This window comes from Cryptotermes secundus, unplaced genomic scaffold, assembly GCF_002891405.2.
Source record: "Cryptotermes secundus unplaced genomic scaffold, Csec_1.0 scaffold1813, whole genome shotgun sequence".
NCBI lineage: Eukaryota > Metazoa > Arthropoda > Insecta > Blattodea > Kalotermitidae > Cryptotermes > Cryptotermes secundus.
In genome coordinates, this window is record NW_019724621.1 from 106,009 (window position 1) to 129,987 (window position 23,979).

The 23,979-nt window shown below is 38.6% G+C and overlaps 1 protein-coding gene across 3 annotated transcripts; it reads left to right on the top strand.

Annotated features, from left to right (window-relative positions):
• Nucleotides 1–659: 659 nt before the first annotated feature.
• Nucleotides 660–21,807, top strand: LOC111862596. Of its 3 annotated transcripts, none has more exons than XM_023848108.2 (8): nt 660–886; nt 1,091–1,183; nt 2,595–2,803; nt 6,360–6,534; nt 6,616–6,699; nt 9,699–9,873; nt 10,344–10,572; nt 19,097–21,807. In XM_023848108.2, the coding sequence occupies exons 2-8, from the start codon at nt 1,157–1,159 to the stop codon at nt 19,257–19,259; spliced, it is 1,062 nt and encodes a 353-aa protein (XP_023703876.1). In that variant the 5' UTR covers nt 660–886; nt 1,091–1,156; the 3' UTR covers nt 19,260–21,807. The 3 variants fall into 3 exon arrangements, with proteins under 3 accessions (XP_023703876.1, XP_023703874.1, XP_023703875.1); XM_023848106.2 differs by lacking the exon at nt 19,097–21,807 and adding an exon at nt 11,999–16,545 and having other exon boundaries at nt 661–886; XM_023848107.2 differs by lacking the exons at nt 660–886; nt 19,097–21,807 and adding exons at nt 897–982; nt 11,999–16,545.
• Nucleotides 21,808–23,979: the final 2,172 nt, after the last annotated feature.

The following is a 23,979-nucleotide window of genomic DNA, read 5'->3' on the forward strand; positions in this document are numbered from 1 at the left end:
GCAGCATGCACTATACAAAGAAAGAAGCGTTCCTGCTTTACTTTTGGATTTGAAATCGCAAACAATTAGTGGGCATTACAAAAATTTCACCCGCCTGAATCTAAGCTCTGCTTTCCGCCTGCTTTATGTTGGTTTCTTGCTTGCCTTTGCTCTCTGAAGACGGAAGAGGCATGTTCGTCCGAAACGTCTGTTCACTTTCAACGGACCATACGGGGTTATATCCCAGATGATAGTACTCTGCATAGCCACCTCTGTAAGAACCTCAAATCCTAAAAAGGTAAGCATAGTTTCACAGCATGTTTGGAACAACATCCATGCCAGCAAACACAACTACACAAACAATCCCACACTACTGTTATGGATCTTCTCTTACGGTTCAAAAATCTGATCACACTGGAACGGTAATTCGCTTATGGCTGGTACTCGGTATATTTACATGTCACAACAATCACTACAAGATAACCTGCCGGCAGCATGCAAGAACCACACATTTCAGACATACTCTACGTCTAGCAGGACGTGAAACAACTGCCAAACAGCACGGCCGAACGATCAGTGGCGATCAGTTGTACGAACTTCACCGAACAGTCACTACCGCCACTACAAGCTCAACGCTCTCTCTCGGTCAGCTCTACGCGCGTACGTAGCGCTCTGTGTGGCCGAGCCTTTACTCATCCTACTCATCTTGCTCTAATCCGTGATACTGTTGGACGGTATTGGACCGTATTGGACTGTAACACGATAGATAGCATTGTTGTAAATAGGATGCATTAATTTCGTAATAGTTTCTTACGCGTCAGCACGTATAACACGTCGATGTAATAAATACACGTATATATTATAATTAAGAGTTCTCTGTGTTTATGAGAAATCAGCTACGTGTATGGTAGGTGTGAACGTGGTGGACTCATCATTACGTTGTCTGCTCATTTGACAGACGAAGTGACTGATCCGATTTAACAGTACCCATACTTTGAGTACAGTTAAGAATTTGTTGATAATTCTCCATATATTTAATAACCTTTGAGGATTTATATTGTGTTATGTACATTTGTTTACAGTTCTGCAGTAAATTGCATACTTATTACAGGTTTCAAGGTTATGACAGCAACACAGCAGTCAGGATTTGTGATAGCAGAGGTACATATTTTAGACAATGGCACAACGAACTGTTACCTGCAAGGCAAGTGTACCACTCTTCCATTTATTCTCTTCATTATGTTTCACATTCAGTTATTTAATATGTATCAAAAGCAGTTGTTACTACCAGCCTTTCAGGGTTTACCCATTTTTCTTTTTTTTTTGCTTAATATTGCCATTATTAAGAGTACTTTTTAATATTAAATTTGGTGTTGCCGAATGTTCTGCATTATTATGTTTTTACTTGTTATTGTCGTGTTTAGAGATATTGCATTCTTTCAAAATATATGTCTTTAGAGACAGTCAGGATTCAAAATAAAGACAGATTCATTTAATTGATAGGAATATTTGATTTCTGCCACTGCAACATGAAGCCGGAGCCTCATTAGCTTTGCCAGTGATGGAAGTATCATTGAATGATTGCAACAAATGTTTATGGATGGGTGTTTTGATTTGACTAATGATACCTGCAACCATGTAAATACATGTGGGGATAGAAAATCACTGGCATCTTCATCAAAAGTTTGGTGTGTGGGAACTGCCCACATTCAGGCAAGTGTGACAACGCAAGCGTCATTGCTTAGCAACCGCTGTTTACTCGTTGCTAAGCAATGACGCTTGCATTGTCACGCTGTATCTTACTGTCTTAGATGATTTACACCATTCATAGGAATTTTATGTGCATATTATGTATATTTATAAAAACATGAATTCAGGCATATGAGATGTAAACACGACTGACAGACTGTTGTCCATTAAATTTCCGTATCACTCAAGAATATTTTGCTTTTGAGATTGCCCCAGGGTCGTCTGCATGTTTTAAGTCTGGTGACAGGATAACTACAGTCGCTTTTCAGCTTATTTGTACTTGTACTAAGGAATGTAGGAGGAATGAAATGCTATTATATGCCTCAAACCACTATGCTCCTGTATTTTAATGATAATACAATATTCCCTTCCCAATAGTAATGTTACCAGCCAGATTTTAAGTAGCCATGATTTTGCATTTGTATCCAGTTTCACCAAATATTGCATTTCATTTTATATACTCATAGTTTTCAACCTCTATACATTTTTTTTGCACCAAGAGATCTACTGTATTTGCATCCAAACCCAGTTACCTAGCTTCCAGATTGCTACTGCATATGTTCTTTGTGACATACTTTCAGATTCACATTCTGTATTTATTTTTACATGACTTTATATGTGTCATGAAAGAATAGATAGCTTCTGTAAGACCTGAGGTCTTCACGGCAGACTATGAAGAATGCCGTCTTCTGGGATGTGGCACCAAGTAGATGTACACTCGCAAGGTCTAAGTAGTGTGTGAAATTGAAACAAACTGTCACATTGTTGTACATTAGAAATCATAGATAACATTTTAATTATATTTCTCAGAATCACACAAGATATGTTGTATGCCTTTTATTTATTTTTAATTTGTTTTGTTATAGGAATGTGGCTGGAGGTGCAAGAATTGCGCAGATCAAACAAATTTGCATCTTCATGTAGAGATTGAGAATCTTAAGCAGCGTCTGTTGGAGCGTGAACATCACATTGTTAATATGGAAACAAATTTTCTCACTGAAGCAGAAAAATTCCCAAATGGAAGATTTGCAGCACTCACTGAAGAATTGTTAACTTGGCAGGAAAAATATTCAAGGTATTAAAAGTTAAATAAAGCGTCTGATCTCATCTAGTTCAATATAAAACTAAGTATGTACACATTATGAACCTTCTTTACACACTGTATTAACATCTTCACCTCAGTTTGCATTCTTGTACACGTTTGGCCTCTAGAATGGGGGTTTCAGAATAATATACAGGGGGTGAACAAAATAATGGAAGCACTGAGAAATGGAGGAATAGAATTCGTGTTGACTAAATCAAAAGAATTTTGGTTATCAAAACTGAATATTCTTCCATTTCACACTCTGTAGTGCTCATGTCAGTTAATTACTGATAGTGTTGAGTGCCAGTCCATGTGAAAAAATCACAAAATGGGAGACTTGTCCGATTTAAAGAGGACAGATCGGTGGTGCACATTTAGCCGGAGCAGAAACCACCACATTGTTGAGTGTATTGAGAATGACAGTTTCTAAGGTTATGTCAGCATAAATGAATCATGGGAAGTCAACATCAATGAAGAGGAACGGTGGGCAAAAATCACCATGACAGAAAGAGATCATTGCACATTGAGGAAGATTGGTTTGAAAAATCACAGAACTACTGCTGCACAGGTGACAGCAGAATTGGATATTCATCTTGAAGATCCAATTTCAACAAAAATTGCCCAATTCACAAATCCAATGTCCATGGTAGGGCTGCAATTGCTACACCTTTGATTACACAGGTCTGCAAAAATAATTTTTTTTTCAGCTGCATGGAATATTTTTTGTAAACTTTATGTTTTCTAGGATGCTGAATCCAAAAAAACCTCAATTTCCCACTATCACGTATGGTTTTTTGGAGAATTATAGGGGTTTACAATAAAAAATCATAACCGATGAAAAAAATCACTAATTTTATTACATTGAACTAAACATATTATTTCTCATAATTAAACAAGAAATTCCTTCACGATATATTTAACATTCTGTGTTCAGTCTTTTTGCCTGTGAAACCTTTTCATCTTCTCCATGATGCTCCTCCGAACACGCTTTCGCTTTCCATTTTCCTTTTCCTGCTTGATCATCCAGCAGTAGTCAGCTAGCATATTCGCATTCCATCTTCCTTGGTAGCGTCTTTCGATATCACGGACAGCCTGATGAAATCGTTCACCCTGCTCTTCACTATAGGCTCCCCAGTTTTCGGGAAAAGAGTCGACATGGGAGTGTAAGAAATTAACTTTTAAGCTCATCTTGCAGCCTTGAGCTTTATATGCAGCCAACAGGCGTTGTACATTGGTTTTGTAGAGAAGGTCTTTTAGTGTTCCCCAAAAACTTGTGCACTACATCTTTGAAGGAGTCCCATGCTTCTTTTTCTTTTTCTCCCATTTCCCTCTTCGGAGAAAAACTGAGTGAATTCCTACTCTCGGTGCCTGTACCACGAGAATGATGTTCCAGGTGAGAGCAAGTTTTTATTTTTTAGTCTTGACCCTAGCAATTCGGCTGCATCTTTGGAAAGGCCTAAATCTCTAACTAAGTCATTGAGCTCACTCTGAGAAAAAGGTTGGGGTCCCTCAACAGAAAAATCTGAGCTGGTTTCATCCTGGGGTGGTAATATAGTTCTGTCCTCCGAATCACTCTGTATATCATCCAAACTGGAAGGTGGGAGGGGAACTGGTATTTCAGAGCTATGAGGCACTGGACGAATAGCTGAATTAAGGTTTGGGTAAGATATTTTCTTTTATTTTTTGTATTAAAGCCTTTCACATCTACCGAACAGAAATAACAGTCAGTCGTGTGGTTTTGCTGTTCATGCCACATCATAGGAGTGCCAAAACGAAATGAGTTTTTCTTACCCTTAAACCACAAATGAAGATACTTCCTCGCACCTTCTGCACACCTTGTGAGGAGCCCAAGGTTTGTCTTGATCCCAAGTTTCAATTTGAAATAAGCAAAATACACTTGCTTCACAAAATCACTTATGTCTCTTTGTTGACTTTTAACTGTGTATTCACCACAAATAAAACAAAAGTTGTCCGGAGAAATAACACAACTTCTCTGAGCCATAAGACAGAGCTAAAACACAAGCACAGTCACGTTTGAATGCAGGATGTAAACTGAGTGGCTTATACATCAGCCAAGATCCTGAACTTATTTAGCATGTTGAGACATGATCAAATCTGACAGCAGGCTTGTTTATACTCATTCCTATTGCCCCAAAGAACATGTCCAAACATGCTCAACTGAGCTAGTAAGATTCCTCACCTTTCGCTACAAACAAAGTAAATGTGTTGGGACATGATTGCCTGAGCTCCTCACACCGCCAAACCCACCCTACCAACCCCTTCCACTGCCCCCCCCCATCCGACCCATTTTCTATTTGTATTATTTTTTAGATTCACTCTTATAAATATTATTTTAAAGTAAGAAATAATTATTGGATATGGTTTTTAGAATGAACAATAGGATACCAGATTTTATGTTGATGAGAAATTTCACGCAAAATTAAATTAAAAATATGCGTTTTACAAAAGAATTGACATGATGGATTTTTTTTTTTACTATTATTTCCGGTTTTAGTGAGTAAAAATCTATAAGAAACAGTAAAAATATCCTATGCAGTTTTTTGGTTGCAGACCTTTGTTATTGAAAGTAATGCTCAGATATGTACACAGTGGTGTCATGACCATAAAACCTGGACAGCAGACAACTGGAAATGAGTGCATGATATGGTCACATGAGTCGTCCTTCACATTGTTCCCTACATCAGGAAGAGTTTATATTTGGAGAACACTCAAGGAAGCCTACAATCTGGAATGCCCGGTTCCAACAGTGAAGCACAGGAGGGGTTCTGTGATGGTTTCAGTAGCAGTATAGTTTTAAAGTATTCTGTTGGTCCCATTATTGCCCTTCATGCCCGAATTACTGCAAGGAAGAGCATGGACAGGTTGGATATTCAGATGCATCCCATGATCCAGATATTTCCAAAAAACAATGCAGTTTTCCAAGATGACACAGCTCGAACTCTATGGTCGTGGTTTGAAGAGCATGCAGCTGAACTTCAACATCTTTTGTGGCCAGCACAGTCACCAGATCTGAACATCACTGAACCACTCTGATCAGTTTTAGAGACTAGAGTGAGGAACAGACTCCCTCTTCCACCATCTCCAAAGTGACTTGAAGATGTTTGTCAAGAAGAATCATAAAAAGTTCTGCTAGAGTGTGTTCAAAACTTGTTTGAGTCCATTTCAAGAAGGACTGTGGCTGTATTGAAGGTAAAAGATGGTCCAACACCGTCTTATTAAAGAAATGTGTGCAGTATCTCCAGTGTATCCATTATTTGGTCCAACCCCTGTATGTAATAATATACTTGAAAAGTATGGTCTTCTGGTTTGTAATGCTGTGCATCTCAGAGAGACCCTTATATTTCAGAGGAACATATTGCCAAGCTTGCTGCCTCATTGCTGGTTTCATGCTCGACTTTCTGTGTGACTGTAAAGATGGAGGCAGTATATTCCTGTGAAATGTATGGTTTTACAACCCAAGTGACCATACATATCACAGTCATCGATGTGAGAACCTTAAAACCAACAACAGTATACTTTGTTTCAGGCTGTATGAGTCGCACAAACGTGTACAAAAGGTGAATCAGAATCTCGAGGACAAGCTTTTGAAAATCGTCGATAAGTGTGAAACGGAGAAGAATTCTCTAACACGAGATGTGACAAGCTTGACTCAGAAACTTGTTGAGGCCAGGGGAAAGATTCATCGTCTCCAAGATGAGAATGTGCGTGCCACTGTGAATGATTACTGACTGTTATGACACTTGTGGAACAAATCTCTGACATTTGTTTTGTTTGTTTTGCAGGAACGGTACCGAAATGATGTGAATCTTGCTATTCAGCTTTTACAGTGCAAGCCTGCTAACTTTGTTTCTCATAAATTTGATATGGTAAATATTAATGTTCTGTTCAGTTAGTTGCACCCTCTTCTTTGTTTACCTTTAATGGACCAAATTTATTATCTTAATTTGTAAGTCTTAGGGCAGATGTCTGCTACAGATTATAGACTAACTGTCTGGAGTGGAGTCCTCCTTGAGAAGTTATAGTCACCTGCACACAGTGATTTCTGTGGTACCTTATGAAACCTATGGGTTCATTGTGTGGTACTTGGTTTTTAAGCAGATGTCCAGTACCATGCACTTCCAGTTTTAAGATAAGTTCTACCAGCAAAAAGAGGGTATGGCAATGGGAAACTCTCTATCTCTGGTGGTCAGTAATTTTTTCATGGAGCATTTTGAAGAAATGGCATTGGACATAGCTGACTACAAACCTGCTAAATGGCTAAGATACGTCGATGTCACATTTGTGATATGGCCACATGGACCAGAAAAGTTACAGGAATTTCTTCAACATATCAACAGCATCAGGCCTACCATCAAATTCACTATGGAAGTTGAAGCTAATAATGCCCTTCTGTTCTTGGACATTCTGGTTATGAAGCAGGGGGCCGAACTCATCACAAAAGTGTACCGAAAGCCTACTCATACTGATCGTTATCTTCACTTCAGGTCCAACCACCCGCATCACGTAAAAAGGGGAATCGTTCATATTTTCGTCAACCGAACAAAGGTCATATGTCAAAAACAAAAGGATTTTAGCAACGAAATTAGAAACAGAAGATATGATCTCATGCTCAGTGGATATCCAAAAGAATTCATTGACTCTGTAATGAAGCCATCAGCAAGAAATCGTCTCTCAGAGTATACCAGGGCATTGTAGTAATCCCACATGTCAAGGGCACCTCCGAGAAATTCAGACGCATCGGGAACTGTTTCCATCTCATCTGTTTCCATCTTTAAAACTAAACATGCACTCCGTGGGACATTGATGAAAACTGAACCTGTTAGAGATGCCCAGCAGGCAAAGCAGTGTGTGTATAACATCCTGTGTGACTCTGGCACATGTTACATCGGTGAAACGAGCAGACCCTTAAAAGTACGTATTAAGGAACACAAATATAACCTGACACGGGGTTTGCTGGAAAAATCAAAATTAGCCCAACATGCATACAAGGAAGGCCACAAAGTTTGTTGGAATGAAGCGAAGGCTTTGTAGATTGAGCCCAGCACCACATACAGGAAATACAAGGAATCAGCCCCCATGTCTCTGCTGGACCAGCTGATCAGTCATTCCAGTGTGGATTGTGGATTTCTCTCCCATCTGGACCCCCGTCATCACAGCAGAAGTCAAAGAGAGTACAATGCCATCAAGTGTAGCTGAAGTGGGGGGGGGGATTTTTTTTTTCTATCCCCCCCCCTCATGTTGGTACCGTAAGTATTGCTTCTCTCCAGCAATGATTTCATTCGAGATAATTCTCACACCTCATGTGTGGAGTTTCAATAATTGAATATTTTCTTAGCTCTTGCAGATGGTTTGTGTTGTGTTTGATTTATGTACCCCTTCTTGAAGCTCGCATAAGTGTCTGGAGATATGGACTAGCTCTGTCTGTTGGGACTGACTGAGTAGGTTTTATCTGAGGAGGGAGACAGAATCCAGTCTCAAAAACATTGTGTTTTGAAAAATAAGCAGGGCGGTTTTAAATATACATAGGTTGGATAAAAAGTAGTGGCAAAACCTCTATAGTTCTGAAATTACTTTATTACCTGAGGTAAACACACTTACATTCCTTCAATATAATCGCCCCCCCCCATGTGTACCACCACCTTCCAAATTTGTGGAAGGCGTCGTACACCATCAGCGTGTCCACTTCTGCTGATGTCCAGCAGTGACCGCCCTACAGCATGAATAATCTCCTCTCATATGTTGTAAAATGTCCTTCTCAGTGGTTCTGTCATTTTGGCAAAGAGATCATAATCACATGGACTCATATCGGGTGAGTATGGCAAATGTTGCAGTATCTCCCATCGCCAGCGGCGAAGGAGATCCTTGACAGTGTCAGAAGTATGAGCCCTTGCATTGTCATGAAGGATGATGGGGCTCATTGCCAACAAGTGTCGTCGCTTTCTCCTGAGTGCTGGACGAAGATGATTATGCAGGAAACTGCAGTAGTAGGTAGCGTTTACTGTCTGTGAGGTACAGTGTGATGCAGTATCACTCCATCAGTGTCATATGCCACAATGAACATCGCCTTCACATTACTCTGTGTAGGGCTCACTTTCATTGGACGAGGAGAGCCAGGATGTTTCCATTCATTTGATTGTTGCTTCAAGTGCGGTTCATATGGGCGAGCCCAAGTTTCATCCAGAGTGATGATCCTTCCAAGGAAGTCATCACCTTCCCTCTGGTACCAGTCCAACAAGTCCTGTGCAATTGCATAACATTGGCATTGTTGCACCTCGGACATTGTATGGGGTACCCAACGTGCTGCAGTTTTGTGGTATCCAAGAATATTTTGCAGAATGTGGAGCATGGTTTTGTGACATAGGCCTCAGCAACTAACTCCCACACAGCCCATTGATGATCGACATCCAGCAAAGAAGCAAGAAGCAGAATTGTGTGGTTGTCAACATGGAGTCTTCCCGAATAGCATTCCTGCCTTCATGGAACAATTTCACCCATCGTGCCACTGTGTGATATGGAAAAGCAGCATCACCACATGCTTCTCGCAGTCCCTGATAACAGTTTTGTGCAGTGTTGCCACTACTTTTTATCCAACCCTTGTAGACAAGATGATGGATAATGTCCAAAAACGTGATACTTGTAGCAATGGACCATAGTCACCAACTTTTGGATCTTATTAATTAAATAAGTTGTTTATGCCATGTTACAAAATGTGGAATTATGATTTAATTCCTAGTCATAGTATTTGTTGTCGTGACTGAAAAGTAAGGTCTGTTTGCATTTTTACAGAAAATGAAGCAGAGCTATGCAGGCAGGGTGCAGTAATTTTATTCAAGGGGTGAGGGTTAATGAACTGTATGTGTTGCAGCTGCCAGCAGATTTGCAACAGAAAGTGCGAACGTATGTGAGCAGTAAGCGAAGGCAGTCTGATGGAAATAGTGGAAACAACACTGTTGGCAAACCAGAACCAAAAATTATCAAAGTACCTATTCCAACATTTCCACCTACTGCAATGGTATACTCCATCAATAAGGTTCCAGCAGGTGAATTCAGTAATTCCTCTTTCTTATGGATATCTTTTTCATCCTTTCCTCCTTGCTTTTGCCTTTTTTTTTTTTCATTCCAGTACTCATTTTAATGAACTATGAAGGATTTTTAATTTTAGTATTAAGCAGGTGCTTCCAGTTGTTCACTGTCCTCTGAGCTGATCATCACCCCCATCTTTGTTATCGGTCATCAGGAAATAGAAACCTGCAGTAGACAATGTTTGATGTAAGCTAAAAGCCCAAGCAGCAGGGAATATACACAGATTAAAAAGTTCAGTAGACAGGGACACCAAAGACTCATATAAAAAGAAAGTTTTGGCTTATGAAGAGATGTAAGGCACTGCAGTTGCATAGGAGAGGCTTCCAACAGAACAGCACATATGGAGAAGCTGTTTTAGTTGATGTGTAGCCTTCTCTGTTACAGATGTTTCACTTGAAATGAGAGAATCAAATTTGTAACATTTCAGATAAAAATGAGGAATCTGATGAGAAGTCTTCCAGCTCAAAACCTCCTGTTGACATAGTATCAGCTGCTATTATGGCTAAAGTCCTGGAGGAGCGAGAACGTGAACGCCTTAACACAAAGCACTGTGACACTTGTACCTGCCCACGACAAGGTCTGGTTGATTGCTCCACGCAAGCAACACCAGTAACGGACCAAAGCATTCTGTGTGTGCGTTGTGCAGCCAGTGTAAGGTTGGTAGTAGTCATTCTACTTACTTACTTCTAATGATGCTTCCAAGCTTTTACGCAGCTTTCATGTCTGCCCAAAGAAATGTAGGAATAATGTTAGAAATGATGTTTCCTAGCATATCCTTTCAGATTAATCATTCATAACCAGATGACCGTATTTCATTTGGCATTACAAGATGACACAACATTTAACCAATAAACAAACATTTTTTACTTATGTAAGTGTGATTTCCTGTTGAAAAATCATGAAGTGATACACTCAGGCCCTGAATAACACAGTACATACATTCTTCAAAAGTTTGGTATAATGTGAAATAATGTAACGTAATGGAGAAGTCTTAGAGAAATCATGTTAAACCAAAACACAAGTTCTGTTAGTTGAAAACCAGTGCTGGATTAAAATCCTGTTAATCTGAATTTGTGTTGGTAGAACATTTCATCCATTCTGAATAAAATAAAAATCTGAAGTGTACTAAAAATTTCTTGTACAAGTTAGCAGCCTCCGTAGTCTAGGGGTAACGTTCCCACCTCGTGACTCAAGGTACACGGGTTCAAACCCGGCGGAGGTCGTGGAATTTTTAAGGGCGGAAAAATTCAGGGAACAAGTCCTCCGGGAGGGATTTTAAGCCGTGGCTCCCGTGTTGTAGCTTTACAGCACGTAAAAGGACCTCATGTCTCAAGGGGACCTCTGAGCCAAATTCAGGACATTTCCTGCCCAACAGTAGTCTCTAACGCCTCTGGTAGATGGGGGAAGCAATGAGATACCGCTGAGCCAGTAGAGGCTGAACTCGCTGGCTGAGTCGGGACTAATGGTACGCACCAGTACCGGTAGGGTATAGAGACTGGTAGAATATCACAGGGGGACGCACAATGGACCAATATTTGGTCTAAATGCATGGGAAACCCACCCTCTCCAATAACAACAACAAATTTCTTGTACAAGTTACATGCTTGAGTCAAATAGCTGTATTAGGGGTACCAATTTGAGATAATTCTTTGAAACGGCAGGAAAAATGTGCACCGGTTTAGAGGCCACAAGATGATGACAAAATAAGAACAGTATCGATAATGGCAAGTGACTGAACCACCAATTTGTGCTGTGAAAGACAACACTGAGACAGCGGCTTGACAAATAGTAACACTGATGACAAAACAGTGTCCAGGAAAGTCTTATATAATTAAAAACAGCTGTAATTTTTCTACAGAATGATCAAAAAGATCTGATATTAGTGTACTTTTCTTACATGTTAATACAGTATGGCAACATTCATGTATTCTAGTGCAGAGAATATTAGGCTTAAGATCCAGCAGTTGTGTCAGTTGGGTGTAAATTTAAGAGGAGTCGAGTGCACTAGCAGTGTGTAAATTCCAGTTTTACTGTGATGATGAGTGAGCCTGTAAGATTTTATTATATCTGTTTACTTTCCAGGTGTGATAGTGGTGTTGTAGACACTTCAAATAGGGCTAGTCAGGGACTTGTTCGATATGTTGACGTAGTTGCAACAAGGAATGGCGAGGTTGCTAATAGGAATATTACAAGTGGAGGTAACCAAAAAAGTGACAGCATATTTCTGTTGGGAACAGCCTCAAATGATCAAACCCCTTGTGTGAATATTTCCGAGAATACTGCCAAAGGTTTGAAACAAGAAATTTGTGATGAAAGTCAGAATAGAGACAGTGATAGCAAAATGCCTTCATCTTCAAGAAGGAGTGAAAGTAACAAAAATAGCAAAAGTTCAAATAAAAATTCTGAAAGTTGTAGGCAGATTGATAGTACCTGCACAAAGGGCATTATTAACAAGGAAACAACTTTAGTCTCAAAAAATGGTAAAAGTTTTGTTAGAAGTGTTGAGCTTCCCAAATCTAACAGTGACATTTCTAAACAAGATGCTGAAGGTATGGAGAGAGACTGCTGCCAGATTCCTTCTACAGATGGTGCTGAACTTCCCAGTAACAGAGGCACTAGAGAAATATATGGCAATGGTACATGTCATTTGAACAGAGTGAGTAAATTCCATATCAGGGGGAGTGAGACATATCCTGTAAGGATGAAGAATCAAGAAGGAAGAACATACTTGAGTGATGTGGCAAATGTTGAGAATAAGAGTGTTTCAGACGCAGCATGGGCTAAGCATTCCTCAGAGAAGCCGACAGTAGGTGCAGCCAGCAAAACTATCCTTAACAAGCCAAAGAATGCAGAGACAGTGGTCGGGCCACGCCATTGCTCACTACGATTGCAGGCAGGAAGCAGTAATATATTGCTTGACAATGCTACATCATATGCTCCTGTACTATACACTAGTCGCCATAATGGTGGAGGTGGGGATGTTTCGTCAACAGTGCTTGTCCACACTCCCCGTTCACGATCTGCCTCTGCCTCTAGCACTGACGAAGCCCATCACAGGGGAGACGGAAAATCATCGTCGTGTGTGCACAGCCCGACAGAAACTGAACTGTGAACATTCATTCACCTTAGATTGATAAGAACACCACGAAAGCTTCATAATAAAAGATACCAAAAATGTTCAAATAATAACCTGGGCTATTTACTGTCACTTTTTATCCTACTATCCAGTTACAGTTTGAGCTTGGAGTACAGTTTGAGCTTGGACTACAGTTTAAGAACCAGTGTTTAACCAGATACCTTCAGCATTATATAAATTACTTGAGTTTTTGAAAATGATTAGTTAACTAAAAATATATTTGCTTCCCTTGAATTGTGACTAAACTGAAAATTTTTGATTCTCTTAAACTAATGAAAAAACTGTAACATTCCTTTTTAATAAATTTCCCCGTCAGACATGAGTACTAAAAGTATCAAGTGAAGAGATACCTGCAATTTACAAGTCATGTGCTAGTATCTGGCTTCTGTTCACTAATTATATGTTAATACCCAGATATTTGAGTGGGGCCTGGCCGCTATTTAACATTTCTGTGCTTTTACTGAGACTGTGTTTGAGACTTGGCCACTATTTAAAATTCCTATACACGATCTAAAAGTTTGTGACAATGGTATATCAATATAATTATTGTGTTTTTTTTACATTATCCATCATCCTGTTTTTATTTAAAAAACAACATTTCAGAGACCAGATTCTGTCTCCCTATTCAGGTGAACTTCAGATATGTACCAGGTCTGTACTTGTTATATAAATAAATTCTAAAAATTGCTATGTGAGACCTGGCCACTATTTACAATTGCCATGCTAGTGTTTCGCTACTACTTACAGTTTATGAATTAGTATGCAGCTAGAATTCAGGCCCAGGTTGCTGTTTAAGTTTTGGTGTTTAATGAGATATCTAGGCTCTTCCATGGAACTTAAGGGTAACAGTATTCACTAAATTGGTTTTAAGATGTTAATATTTCCCACACAATAGACTGTGAAATAAGTTAAAATAAGAACCATTCAGTGACTGGAATGAGAATTATATATTTCAGATATTACACATAATCTGTATAATGTTATTTAGTGTGTTGTTGGTCTGATGCGCAGTTCCAAAGATTATGTATACATATATAATTTATAAATATAGAATTATAGTAATAATAACTTCCCAGCAATAAAAGCTGAGATATGATGAAGCAATCTTGATAGTACACTAATCAAGATCACACAGTAGAGACATGGGTCAGCTATAGATGCTCGGTATGTAGTTGCCAAGCTTTCTTCTAAGAAACTATTTCCGGCATGTAAAGCTGTTCCCAGCAACGAGACACGTAAGAATGAATCTCTAATACCTATGATCAAATATTGTGTAGTGAGCCACGCAAGAAACCAGCATTAAGCAAGCATGTTACTCCGAAATACTGCTCGACTTTTACGAGACTGAATGGGGTTATATCCTGGAAGGTAGAACTCTTCTTAGCTACTACTGTGAGAACCTCAAAATCCAACATTACTATATAATCTAGCTACTTGCAGTATTATAAAATACCCCCCTCCCCCCTGAAATAAAAGCTGCTATGTGTGGTGAGAAGAGGAAGGATAGAGCCACACCTGTTTCTTCACTTTTGGCCCTTGTTCTTATTGTGTTTTCTCTCAACTGAAATGTATATTCTTCTTTTCATTTTCACTCCTGTTTTTCAGTAAATGTCTATTTATAAAGGTACAGCAGTGTAAGGTCTGCTGATGGACACCCACATCTCTCAGTTGGCACAAAGGCAGCGGTTCCTAAGCTGCTTGGTAGGAACTTGTCATGTCAGTTTATGCTTAATATAACCATTTGTCACTGATACAAAATGTAATTCTTTCACTGTCACTGAAGAAAAATATATCAGGTCTCTGCTACCCAATATTTGATTCTTAGAATTTAAGTATTTAAACACTGCATTTGTCAACACAGAAATGTTTTATTCTAGTCACTGTTAAAGTCCATCTGCTGTATGAACAAGGGTATGTCATGCCTTGTCTAGGCAACCTTTTGGAAGAAAATCATCTGTAAGGATGTTTGAATCTCTTATTGGCATATTAATGCGAGAAGTACAGGAAGGATTTTAGTGTGTGGACAAGATCCAGTTCTGCGCTTCACAGTGGCCTGTGTGTGGCTTGCTGCATGGCACATACACATTTTTCTGATGAATCAGCCTTACGTTCAGAATGAAGTAGTTACAATTCACAGATCATGGGAGGTGTTGAAAATGCTGTCCTCTCTACATGTAGACATTTTTCACAGTTAATTATTTCATTAAAAGAACACTGGCACAACAATCCGTCTTGCACTTACAGCACACCAGACATCAAATTTCACTGGATGACTTGAGCAACTGTGTTGTCATTCTTAAACTAGACTTTGACACTCCACTCTCTTCAGCTACATATTTCAGTGATTTTTTAGGTGCATGTTGAAGTCGGGCCCTTATGGCATCTAACTTCTCAGTAAGCACTCGACACGTTTTTGTTTCTTGTCCATTAAGAGTGCCACTGTTCTAAGTTTATTCACCAAATTATGAATTCTTTGTCTGCTGGGAGCTCTTTCAATGCGAGATTTATGTTGAAATTACCTTCTAGTAATTCCATGTTTCACATGGTTGAAGTACAAAAATACACGTTGCTCTATGGTATACCATACCATGATGTAGTATAATTCACACTACACACAGACTGTAGATGAGAGCAAATGGCTAATGGAGCTGATAACTGCTGCCTACTGCTGACAAATCATAAACTCCCACACTGCTCGCCGTGTAACATAGGACCATCAATTGGTCCACAGGTTAATTATGTCCCTTCATTCCAAACGTTATTGGTGGTTAGGCATGCTGAGTCATGGGAAAAATTTGAATGCACCTCGCAGCAAGTGCCACACCGGCCACCGTGAAGAGCAGAGGCGTGGACCCGGTCCACACACTAAAAATCCTCTCTGTATACGGAAAATAGAATCTAATAACTTTCTAGGTCACTAACTGAAGGTGATGTACCCAGATTCTCACAGTGGATGAAATACATCCTACAGTCCCTTTTTTTTTTTACTTTATAATTTTGAAAAACAGAAAATTGCTACAGCACTCAGTATATTCAGAGGAATACTATTTTCAGAATTCACAGAGGCTTTCCTGCACTGTAAAAATATTTTGTTTATAAAAGTGAAAGTTGACGATTCATCTTGGTTTTACTTTGCATGGGCTATTTTGACAAAAGAAATATAAAAAAAAAAGACAGCGAAAAGTCTTTATGATTTTTACCAGATCATTACTCCCAGATTTCCTGTGATAACCCCAGAGCAAATATTTTTAATTTAACTGATGCCAAAATGTTATACAATTTTGCAACATGTTTCAGTGGAGAGGTTGTTTTCTGCCATAAAAGCAAATCTCCAGTACAAAATACGTGAAACATTTAAATGAATGTGTAGCTTCAGCTTTCAGGACTAGGTAGCATCAAGTTTTGAGAGGTTTCTAACATTTTAGTAAACTTTGCCATTGCTATCATCAAGGTTAATGTCCATGATTTATTTCAACCATCTTCCAGTGCATACACTCATCTATCTCCTCCTCTCACTCGCACTACATGTTTCGGCACAAAAGTGCCATCTTCAGGTGCTTATTCAATTTACGCTAAACTAGTTCATTGCATGCCTTGTCTTCATATTAAAATAACTAAAATATATATTTATCATATATATTGATAAATGTTAAATGTTAAAAATATTAANATGTCTTTGGAAGGGGATTTGGGAGCTCTCATGCTGGCAGCATGTTGAAGGTGAAGCCAAGAATGGCTGAACAGAGGAGCAGGATACTGATCAACAGGGAACACCTGTGTGGTTGGTGAAATGATGTAATAAAAGAAAAATGTTCTGGCAACCAGGTGGTCCTGAAATGAGCTAGGGAAAATCCTTCAGTGACCCTGTGTTCAGAACAAGTGGTGACAGAAAATTTTTTCTCTCTGATTTCTTCCTTCTCCTCCCTACAGAAATATGAAAGACAGTTCAGTGATTGCTGGATAAGTTTCATCTAACAGTCACAGAACTCTGGTTCATATCTGTGTGGGGACAAGATGAAACCATTATCCGGTAATCAATCAACACCCTCTCTTATTCAAATGGGGAGAAGGAAGGTAGAAAAGAATGGAGAATAATCTTCTGTCACCTCTTGTCCTAAACATGATTTGCTGAAAAACTTTCCTCACCACTTCTCAGGGCAATCTGGTTGCAGAACATTCTTCTTTGCCTCTTTTCATTAACCATGTGGTCGCTGAAACATTTTGCTTCCCTATTTTTACTAACCAAATGATTGTCTTCTATTGGTTAGCACTCTAGTCCTACATTCAGCCAATCATAACTTCATCTCTGACGCAATGCCTTTTATGGGAGCTGTGTCAGGTGCTGCCAAAGCCCCTCCCAAAATCATAACCTTGAAGATGGCAAATGCAAGATTTTCCAAAACAATGGTAAAACCTCAACATTTAACATGGCCTAACCCTTAAAACTGAAGCCACAAATATAAGCTTCAGCCACGAAAACTTAAGGACTAGTTTCATTTAATGTGTCTTTCAGTACTGTTTTTCTTCTGGTCTTAAAAATTGGGGCACATGTAATGACTGAACTCTACAATTCATAATTTGTATAATTCACAGAAAGATCTGGCAATGAACCGTAATGACTGAAGTATGAGAGCATTTACCAAATAAAAATCATGTGAAATGAAATTTGTAGAAAATATTTGCTTCTACACAAGGTACACCATATTTTCAGAAAATGAAAAAATGTAAGAATTTAATGAAGTGAACATCAGATTTTATATAGGCTTATGAATGTTTTTTATCATGTTAATAATGAGATGTACATGATTGTGTGCCATATTGGCATTTAGTTTTAGGATTGATATTGTTAGAAACAGTATTCTGAGTTCAACATTGTGTTTTTCCTAGGCTTTAAAGTTGAACATTTATAAGAAGTTGTCTCACTGTATTTTTACATAATATAATTTTTAAGCTGAAATAATAGTGGCTGATTTTATTTAATACTTTTGTGGATGTGTTCTGTAAATGACCACATTTTAATTCTTTCTGAATACTCGTACGTAATCTGGACTACATATCTGAAAACTAAGAATAATTATGGGACATCAACAAAATTTCTGTAGTCTTTTCTGTGTCACCAAATGTAAGAATTTAGGGTGGCAGGGTCCACCTTCATATGTTTGAAATGAAGCTTCAGTCTAGTGAAGGAACTGCAACTATAGGCAGAGCTGTAGTTGACCCAGGGATGTTCAGGACAGTGCCTGGTGCATTTTTGAATACTGGGATGTCACACTGGCACTTATTTTAATGACATTGAAATCAAATATAAATAATTGATAGTTTATTTAATCTCCAATACCTCTGTTTGAGGTGAAAGTGTTGGACTCTTAAAGATGTGATTTTTGTGAGTGGTTTGTCCAACTCTTCATTAGAAAACTGTGAAGGTATTATTAAGTAACAACAAGCATGGCTTTGTATCATGATTCACACCCATTTCTTTCAACCTGGAACTATGTACAAGACCATCCTGGCACATATTTTTAAGGCTACACCTCTGACAGGCCACAAGTTTTAATTTTTTCCCCCCACCTGAAAAGAGAAAATAAAATAAGCCATGGTGATCTGATGCTCCGAATCTGTTGAATTCTGGTTATCATTATGCTTGATTTTATTTACGTTACAATAGCATTCAGTCCAACATTGGTTATGAACATACCTATATGTTCAGTAACAGCAATGCCTAAGTAATGCAGCTACTTAAATTAAATCAAGTAACCATGGAAGATTGTTTGAAAAAGATAATTTGAATGAATATTTTTACATATGTTAGAATTCTTTACTTTGTCATTAAAGTGAATACAAAAGACCTTCTGTTCAATTTTATTCATAAAAACAATTATCTTGTTATCTAGGCAATGCACTGTGTGACAAGTCACTGATCATGTCACATTGCAGTCATATAGAATAATGATATGCAAGTCATTAACCCTGTTCTGAATTTTAGTAAGGGCCTAGTTAATGTTTATAGGTAGAGTGACTCAAATATATATGATCTGTGTTTTTAGACCTGACAGCTCGCAACAGGTCAAGTCCACTGACAGAAGGACTGCAAGATGTGTATGGGTTAATCAAATGAGTTACAAAACTTCTCTCACCCCCCTCCAACTCTCCATCATTGCAGCTGCAACCACTGCACCACCACTCCTGCCATTATGTCTTGTACACTAACCAGAGGCCAGGCCTAAGAAAATGGCCTGCATGTTGGAATGAAGGATTGTGAGAATTAAATAGAAGAAAATGAAATATATTTTCAGTTATGCAATTATAAATGTAATGGGATAATTACAGTAATGTGTTATTATTTGTATGTGATGGTAAAGAGAATAGAAGAGTAAATTTAAAAGGTGTGATACCTTTTAAGTTAAGAAAGTCAATTATATGTTTTATCTTGTTTATTATTTATCTAACAGTTCTATTTGTACCCTTGAATGGTAGGATGGTTAGTGAAAAGAGTGCAGAAGCAAGGAGCCATGTTCGTAATTAGGGGTACTGTGTTTGAAATTGCCCAGAGAGACTGAGGAAACCTAAAAAGTCTTTACTTAGAGTAGCAGAGATTTTAACCCTGGACCTTCCAGATACAAAGCAGGAATACTACATACTGGATTGCAGTGTTCAGTAATTATCTGAATGAAATTTCATGTTTTCATGGCAGTAAAAATTAAAACTGTGGTTTTCTGGGTTATGATACCAGATCATTCCATAGGTTCTTACAATTGGTTTATAGGGCCCTGCTGCTTCCATCTCTAGTGTACAAGGCAATTATCTACTTTTTTTTTATAAGATAAGATGTGATAAATATTCCCTTTCTCTTCTTGAACAAAGAAGTGTGTTGAGGAAAATGGATCTGGAATTGTAAACTGATGATATGAACTGTGAGAAGAGAAACTTTTGTGATCATTCATGTAGCCCTTTCAATGATAGTATGTTCTTGTATGTGAAGAGACGAGTTTGGATTTTCTCCCAAACTAAAATCTTTCAACAGTAAATTGGCATGCTCCCATGCTAGTGATGGAATATTTTGTCAGTACAGAAAGATTTAAACGAGATTCTAGTGGATGTTATTGAAGGTAATTTATATACTGAAGGTTAGGTTACCCTCCATAAAGGCTTGGCAGCCTTTACTGACAATGTTTGGTTCATTATTATAGTATATTTATCATACAAAATATGTCTGAAGTGTGAAATTCAACAAGTGCTTCAATTAAATGAATCCTGCACCTTGTGACAATGCACAGAACTAACAGGATTGGAATGTCCTTAAAACACTGAAAGTAAATCAGTATGGTATGACTGAACTGCTTTAATTTTTAAGTGAAATCTTTGTCGTCAAAAATTATTGTGGCCAGAAATCAAACTTGCTATCTCTAAATTATACAGGGTGATTCATTCGGAGGAGGTCCCGAATTAATAACTGTAAATCACGCAGTGGTTTACTGATGAAAACGAGACATACCTTGGTAGATGCGGAGACAATTATATTACGCAAAATGTTGAAATTGGTTTGCCTCCGCTTCCGGGAGCAGGCAGATATGGCCGGATATGGCTCTCCCTGTTCGTGGATGTTACTGCTAGCATGGCAACAGGGACTGCAGCAATTGTAGAACTGACGTGAAACGAGCAGACAAGTACTGGGTTCAATATGGTGTAGTGCACAGTATTGCCAAGTTTTGTCCAACAAATTATTGCGTTATTCATAATTTTCCCAGTGAATTATCCCGAGAATGACTGCTGTGCTATTGAGTCGCGATGTATTCCTGCCCTGATGAATAGTTCCTCACTTGTATGCTATCTCAAAGTATTAAATTATAAAAATATTGAACATAATTCTCATGACCATGGTGTAGTAGAATGTGCCCTGCTAGTGCTTGCATGTCATAAATGATTTCTACACCCTTGTTTATGTGGCCTAAGGCCAGAAAGACGAAACAGACAGTTCTCAGAGGCATTAGAAACCAAACACTATTTTACGGGTCTTTTTCATGAGGCTAGTGGCTCGCATGAAACCGACACATCCCAAATCTGCATTAGCAGAGAGTTCTTTCTTTCTTCAGATTTGTCTCTTCTCATCTACACAGTTAACTGATATAGAAAGAAAAACTCTTTGTCTTGGACAAGGAGGAACAGAAGTAGGGTGTGTTGTGTTCTGTCGTTACCAATAACATGTTTGACAGAATGCGGCAGTCTTTAGTTTTAATTTTGAAAGATGTCACATAAATGAGACAAATGTACTAGTTCGCACATGACTGAAAATCAGATTCAGAAATTATAAAACATTATTATTATTATTATTATTATTATTATTATTATTATTATTATTATTATTGTCAGTAGGAGGGATTGCTTTTGCACTGTGACAGACTTATTTGTCTCTAATTGTACATTAACACAAATGATTTATTGGTAAATACTAGAGCAGTGCAGCTTCTGCTGCTGTTTGTAATTTATTATAAATAAAAGGCGCAATTGTTGCCCTAAGCACAGGGGCCACCCCTCAAGTGTATTTTCAATGCAAGGAGCAGAGGGTCCAACGCGGATAGTTATATTTTTACAATTTGCATTGACACATTCGCTTCCCATACGCCATGTTGTCGTGAATGTCAAGATATTGATCAATGATCACTGTTTTCTGCATGTACACTAAGAGCAATTGTTAACAGTGGAATGTAACCAGCAAACTGGACTTATGTGATACAGTAAAAGAAAAACAAAAATTTAACTCTTGTTTTATTGAAATTAATTTTACCCCTTTGCGGTCCCATGTCGGACTGCGTCTGTTTAAGACGATCTGGAGTAAGTCTGAGGGTAGGCAAACAGTGTTAGTTTGTCATTCAAGTAGTTCAGGTCTTCCTGTTTGCAGTGGTGTTCACAAACCGTTCTTCTAAATACTTCTGTGGATTTTATAATAGATTTTTAAAAGGTACTGCATATATTTTTCGCTGTGGTTATATCCCAAATGGCGTCTTCGAATGGCCGTGCGTTGGACAACAAACAGATCCATGAACAGTTGCATGATGACTGATTCTTTCAGAGAATTTAGTCAGGTTTAAGATACTGATATATTTGATTGTATTTACCCTGATGCCGAAATAAATGTGCCAGATTTGAGTGACAGTTCTAGTAACTCTGACGACGATCACGTAAGTGGGAATGCAGGTGGTTATGTCACTGTTAATGACAGGGGTAGTGGTTACAACGTCAAAGGCGATAATAATGAAGATGGGGCTTTCTGAGAAGAAGATGACAATGAATTCTTTATGTTAAGCCAACAAATGCCTGTTTCCCCAGACGAATTTTTATCCGATATTTTAGTGCAAATATGTTTGAAGAAAGAGCTGCTGAAAATAACAGATATATGAGCACACAAGAAACCTCTACAATATGAACTTGCAGTCATTAAAACTTCCACTTTTGTCTCGCCTGGAGTTCCGTAAGAATGTGGCTGGAGAATTAGCAGGAAACATTTGAAACAAAACGACTTGAAAAGAGGAAGACCAAGTTGAACAGATGTAGCAGACCGTCTGAAGCCTAAGCTGCACCTGAGTCAGGCACACGGTGGGAAGGTGAAAAAGAACTGCAGTTTGCTTCAACACGTAGGTTAAAGGATGCAGAAGAGACACATCGTTTTGTTGTGACACCTGTCCAAGGTGGCAAGAACTCCACCCCCAACAAGTGTTTTGCCATGTATCATGGAGTGATGAAGTACCGTTCGGAATTTAGAAACATTTTATATGTGATAAAGTTGTAAAAACTCTCATATTTCCAATATAAAATTCTTGTATTATTACTTTTACGCATAGAGCAATCCGCCACTGACGCATGCATATTCATCCTCTTCTTATCATGCATTATTTACATGTAGTTGTTCCGCCATTTACTCATGGCTTTGTGTTTCATTTTACAGTGCTGACCTCAGTCTTGAACGTACAAATACCAACAGCTGGAACAGAAACATAGCTAGGAGATAATGGCATATGTAGTACGAGACGTATAGAAGTCGCCGAACTCATGTTCAGAGAATTGGGGCTTGTTTAATTGGCGGCCGAGCGATAGTAAACAGAATGGCCCATTTTACTCACGATAGCGGTGAAGTCCCTAAAAAAGTATTTCAAACAGTAGGAACTGTGATCCTGGCACATCGTAAATCGTCACACTTATCAATGCTTTTCTGTTCTATAGAGATTACAAAGAAAACTAAACCAGTTCATACCAGTGATGGTACTTAACTTTGACCGCAAAGAGTTAATATTAACCCGAAATTTCGAACCACTTGATGATGATCTATCAAGATGGAAATACGTCTATCTACCTATCTATGGCTACAGCCCTTTGTTATACCTTGGCCGCTTTTTCAGTTTCTTAATCTTATAAACAGTCGGTAGGACTCTTGGACGGGGATCAGCCTGTCGCAAGGCCGCTATCTACACACAGAACAACACAAACACAGAATAAAAGCACAGAGACATCCATGCCTTGAGTGGGATTCGAATCCACGATCCCAGTGTTCAAGCGAGTGAAGAGAGTTCATGTCTTTGACGCCTTAGACTGTGATGGGCATGGAAACATGTAGCGGTGTAAATATGACCACAATGAAGTAATCCTGACAGTTTTGTTTTATTTCGTTGTTAAGCAACTGCTGTATAGACGGTCACTATATAGCGTCAGTCTGTAACACAACAAAATACAAAAAATAAGTTTAACTTCTGTTGTTTTAAAAACTCGGTCCTCTAAGACTGTCCATGTCAGTTACTCCAACAATGTATCACACTGATCTGTTGTTGTCCTGTCATCAAAGGCTAGTACAGCTGAGTCCGCAGTGCCAAGGGACTCAGTCTGACCCGACTCATATTATAATCATGTAGACCTAACATTATTAGACACCAGAAAGTTC

What these genes read in the sequence shown, in the direction of transcription:
- LOC111862596 (XM_023848106.2), top strand. Translation starts at nt 1,157, where the DNA reads ATGGCACAACGAACTGTTACCTGCAAG. An exon ending in TTTCTCATAAATTTGATATG is followed by an intron (nt 6,700 to 9,698) that starts GTAAATATTAAT and finishes TATGTGTTGCAG; the next exon opens with CTGCCAGCAGATTTGCAACA. An exon ending in CATCAATAAGGTTCCAGCAG is followed by an intron (nt 9,874 to 10,343) that starts GTGAATTCAGTA and finishes GTAACATTTCAG; the next exon opens with ATAAAAATGAGGAATCTGAT.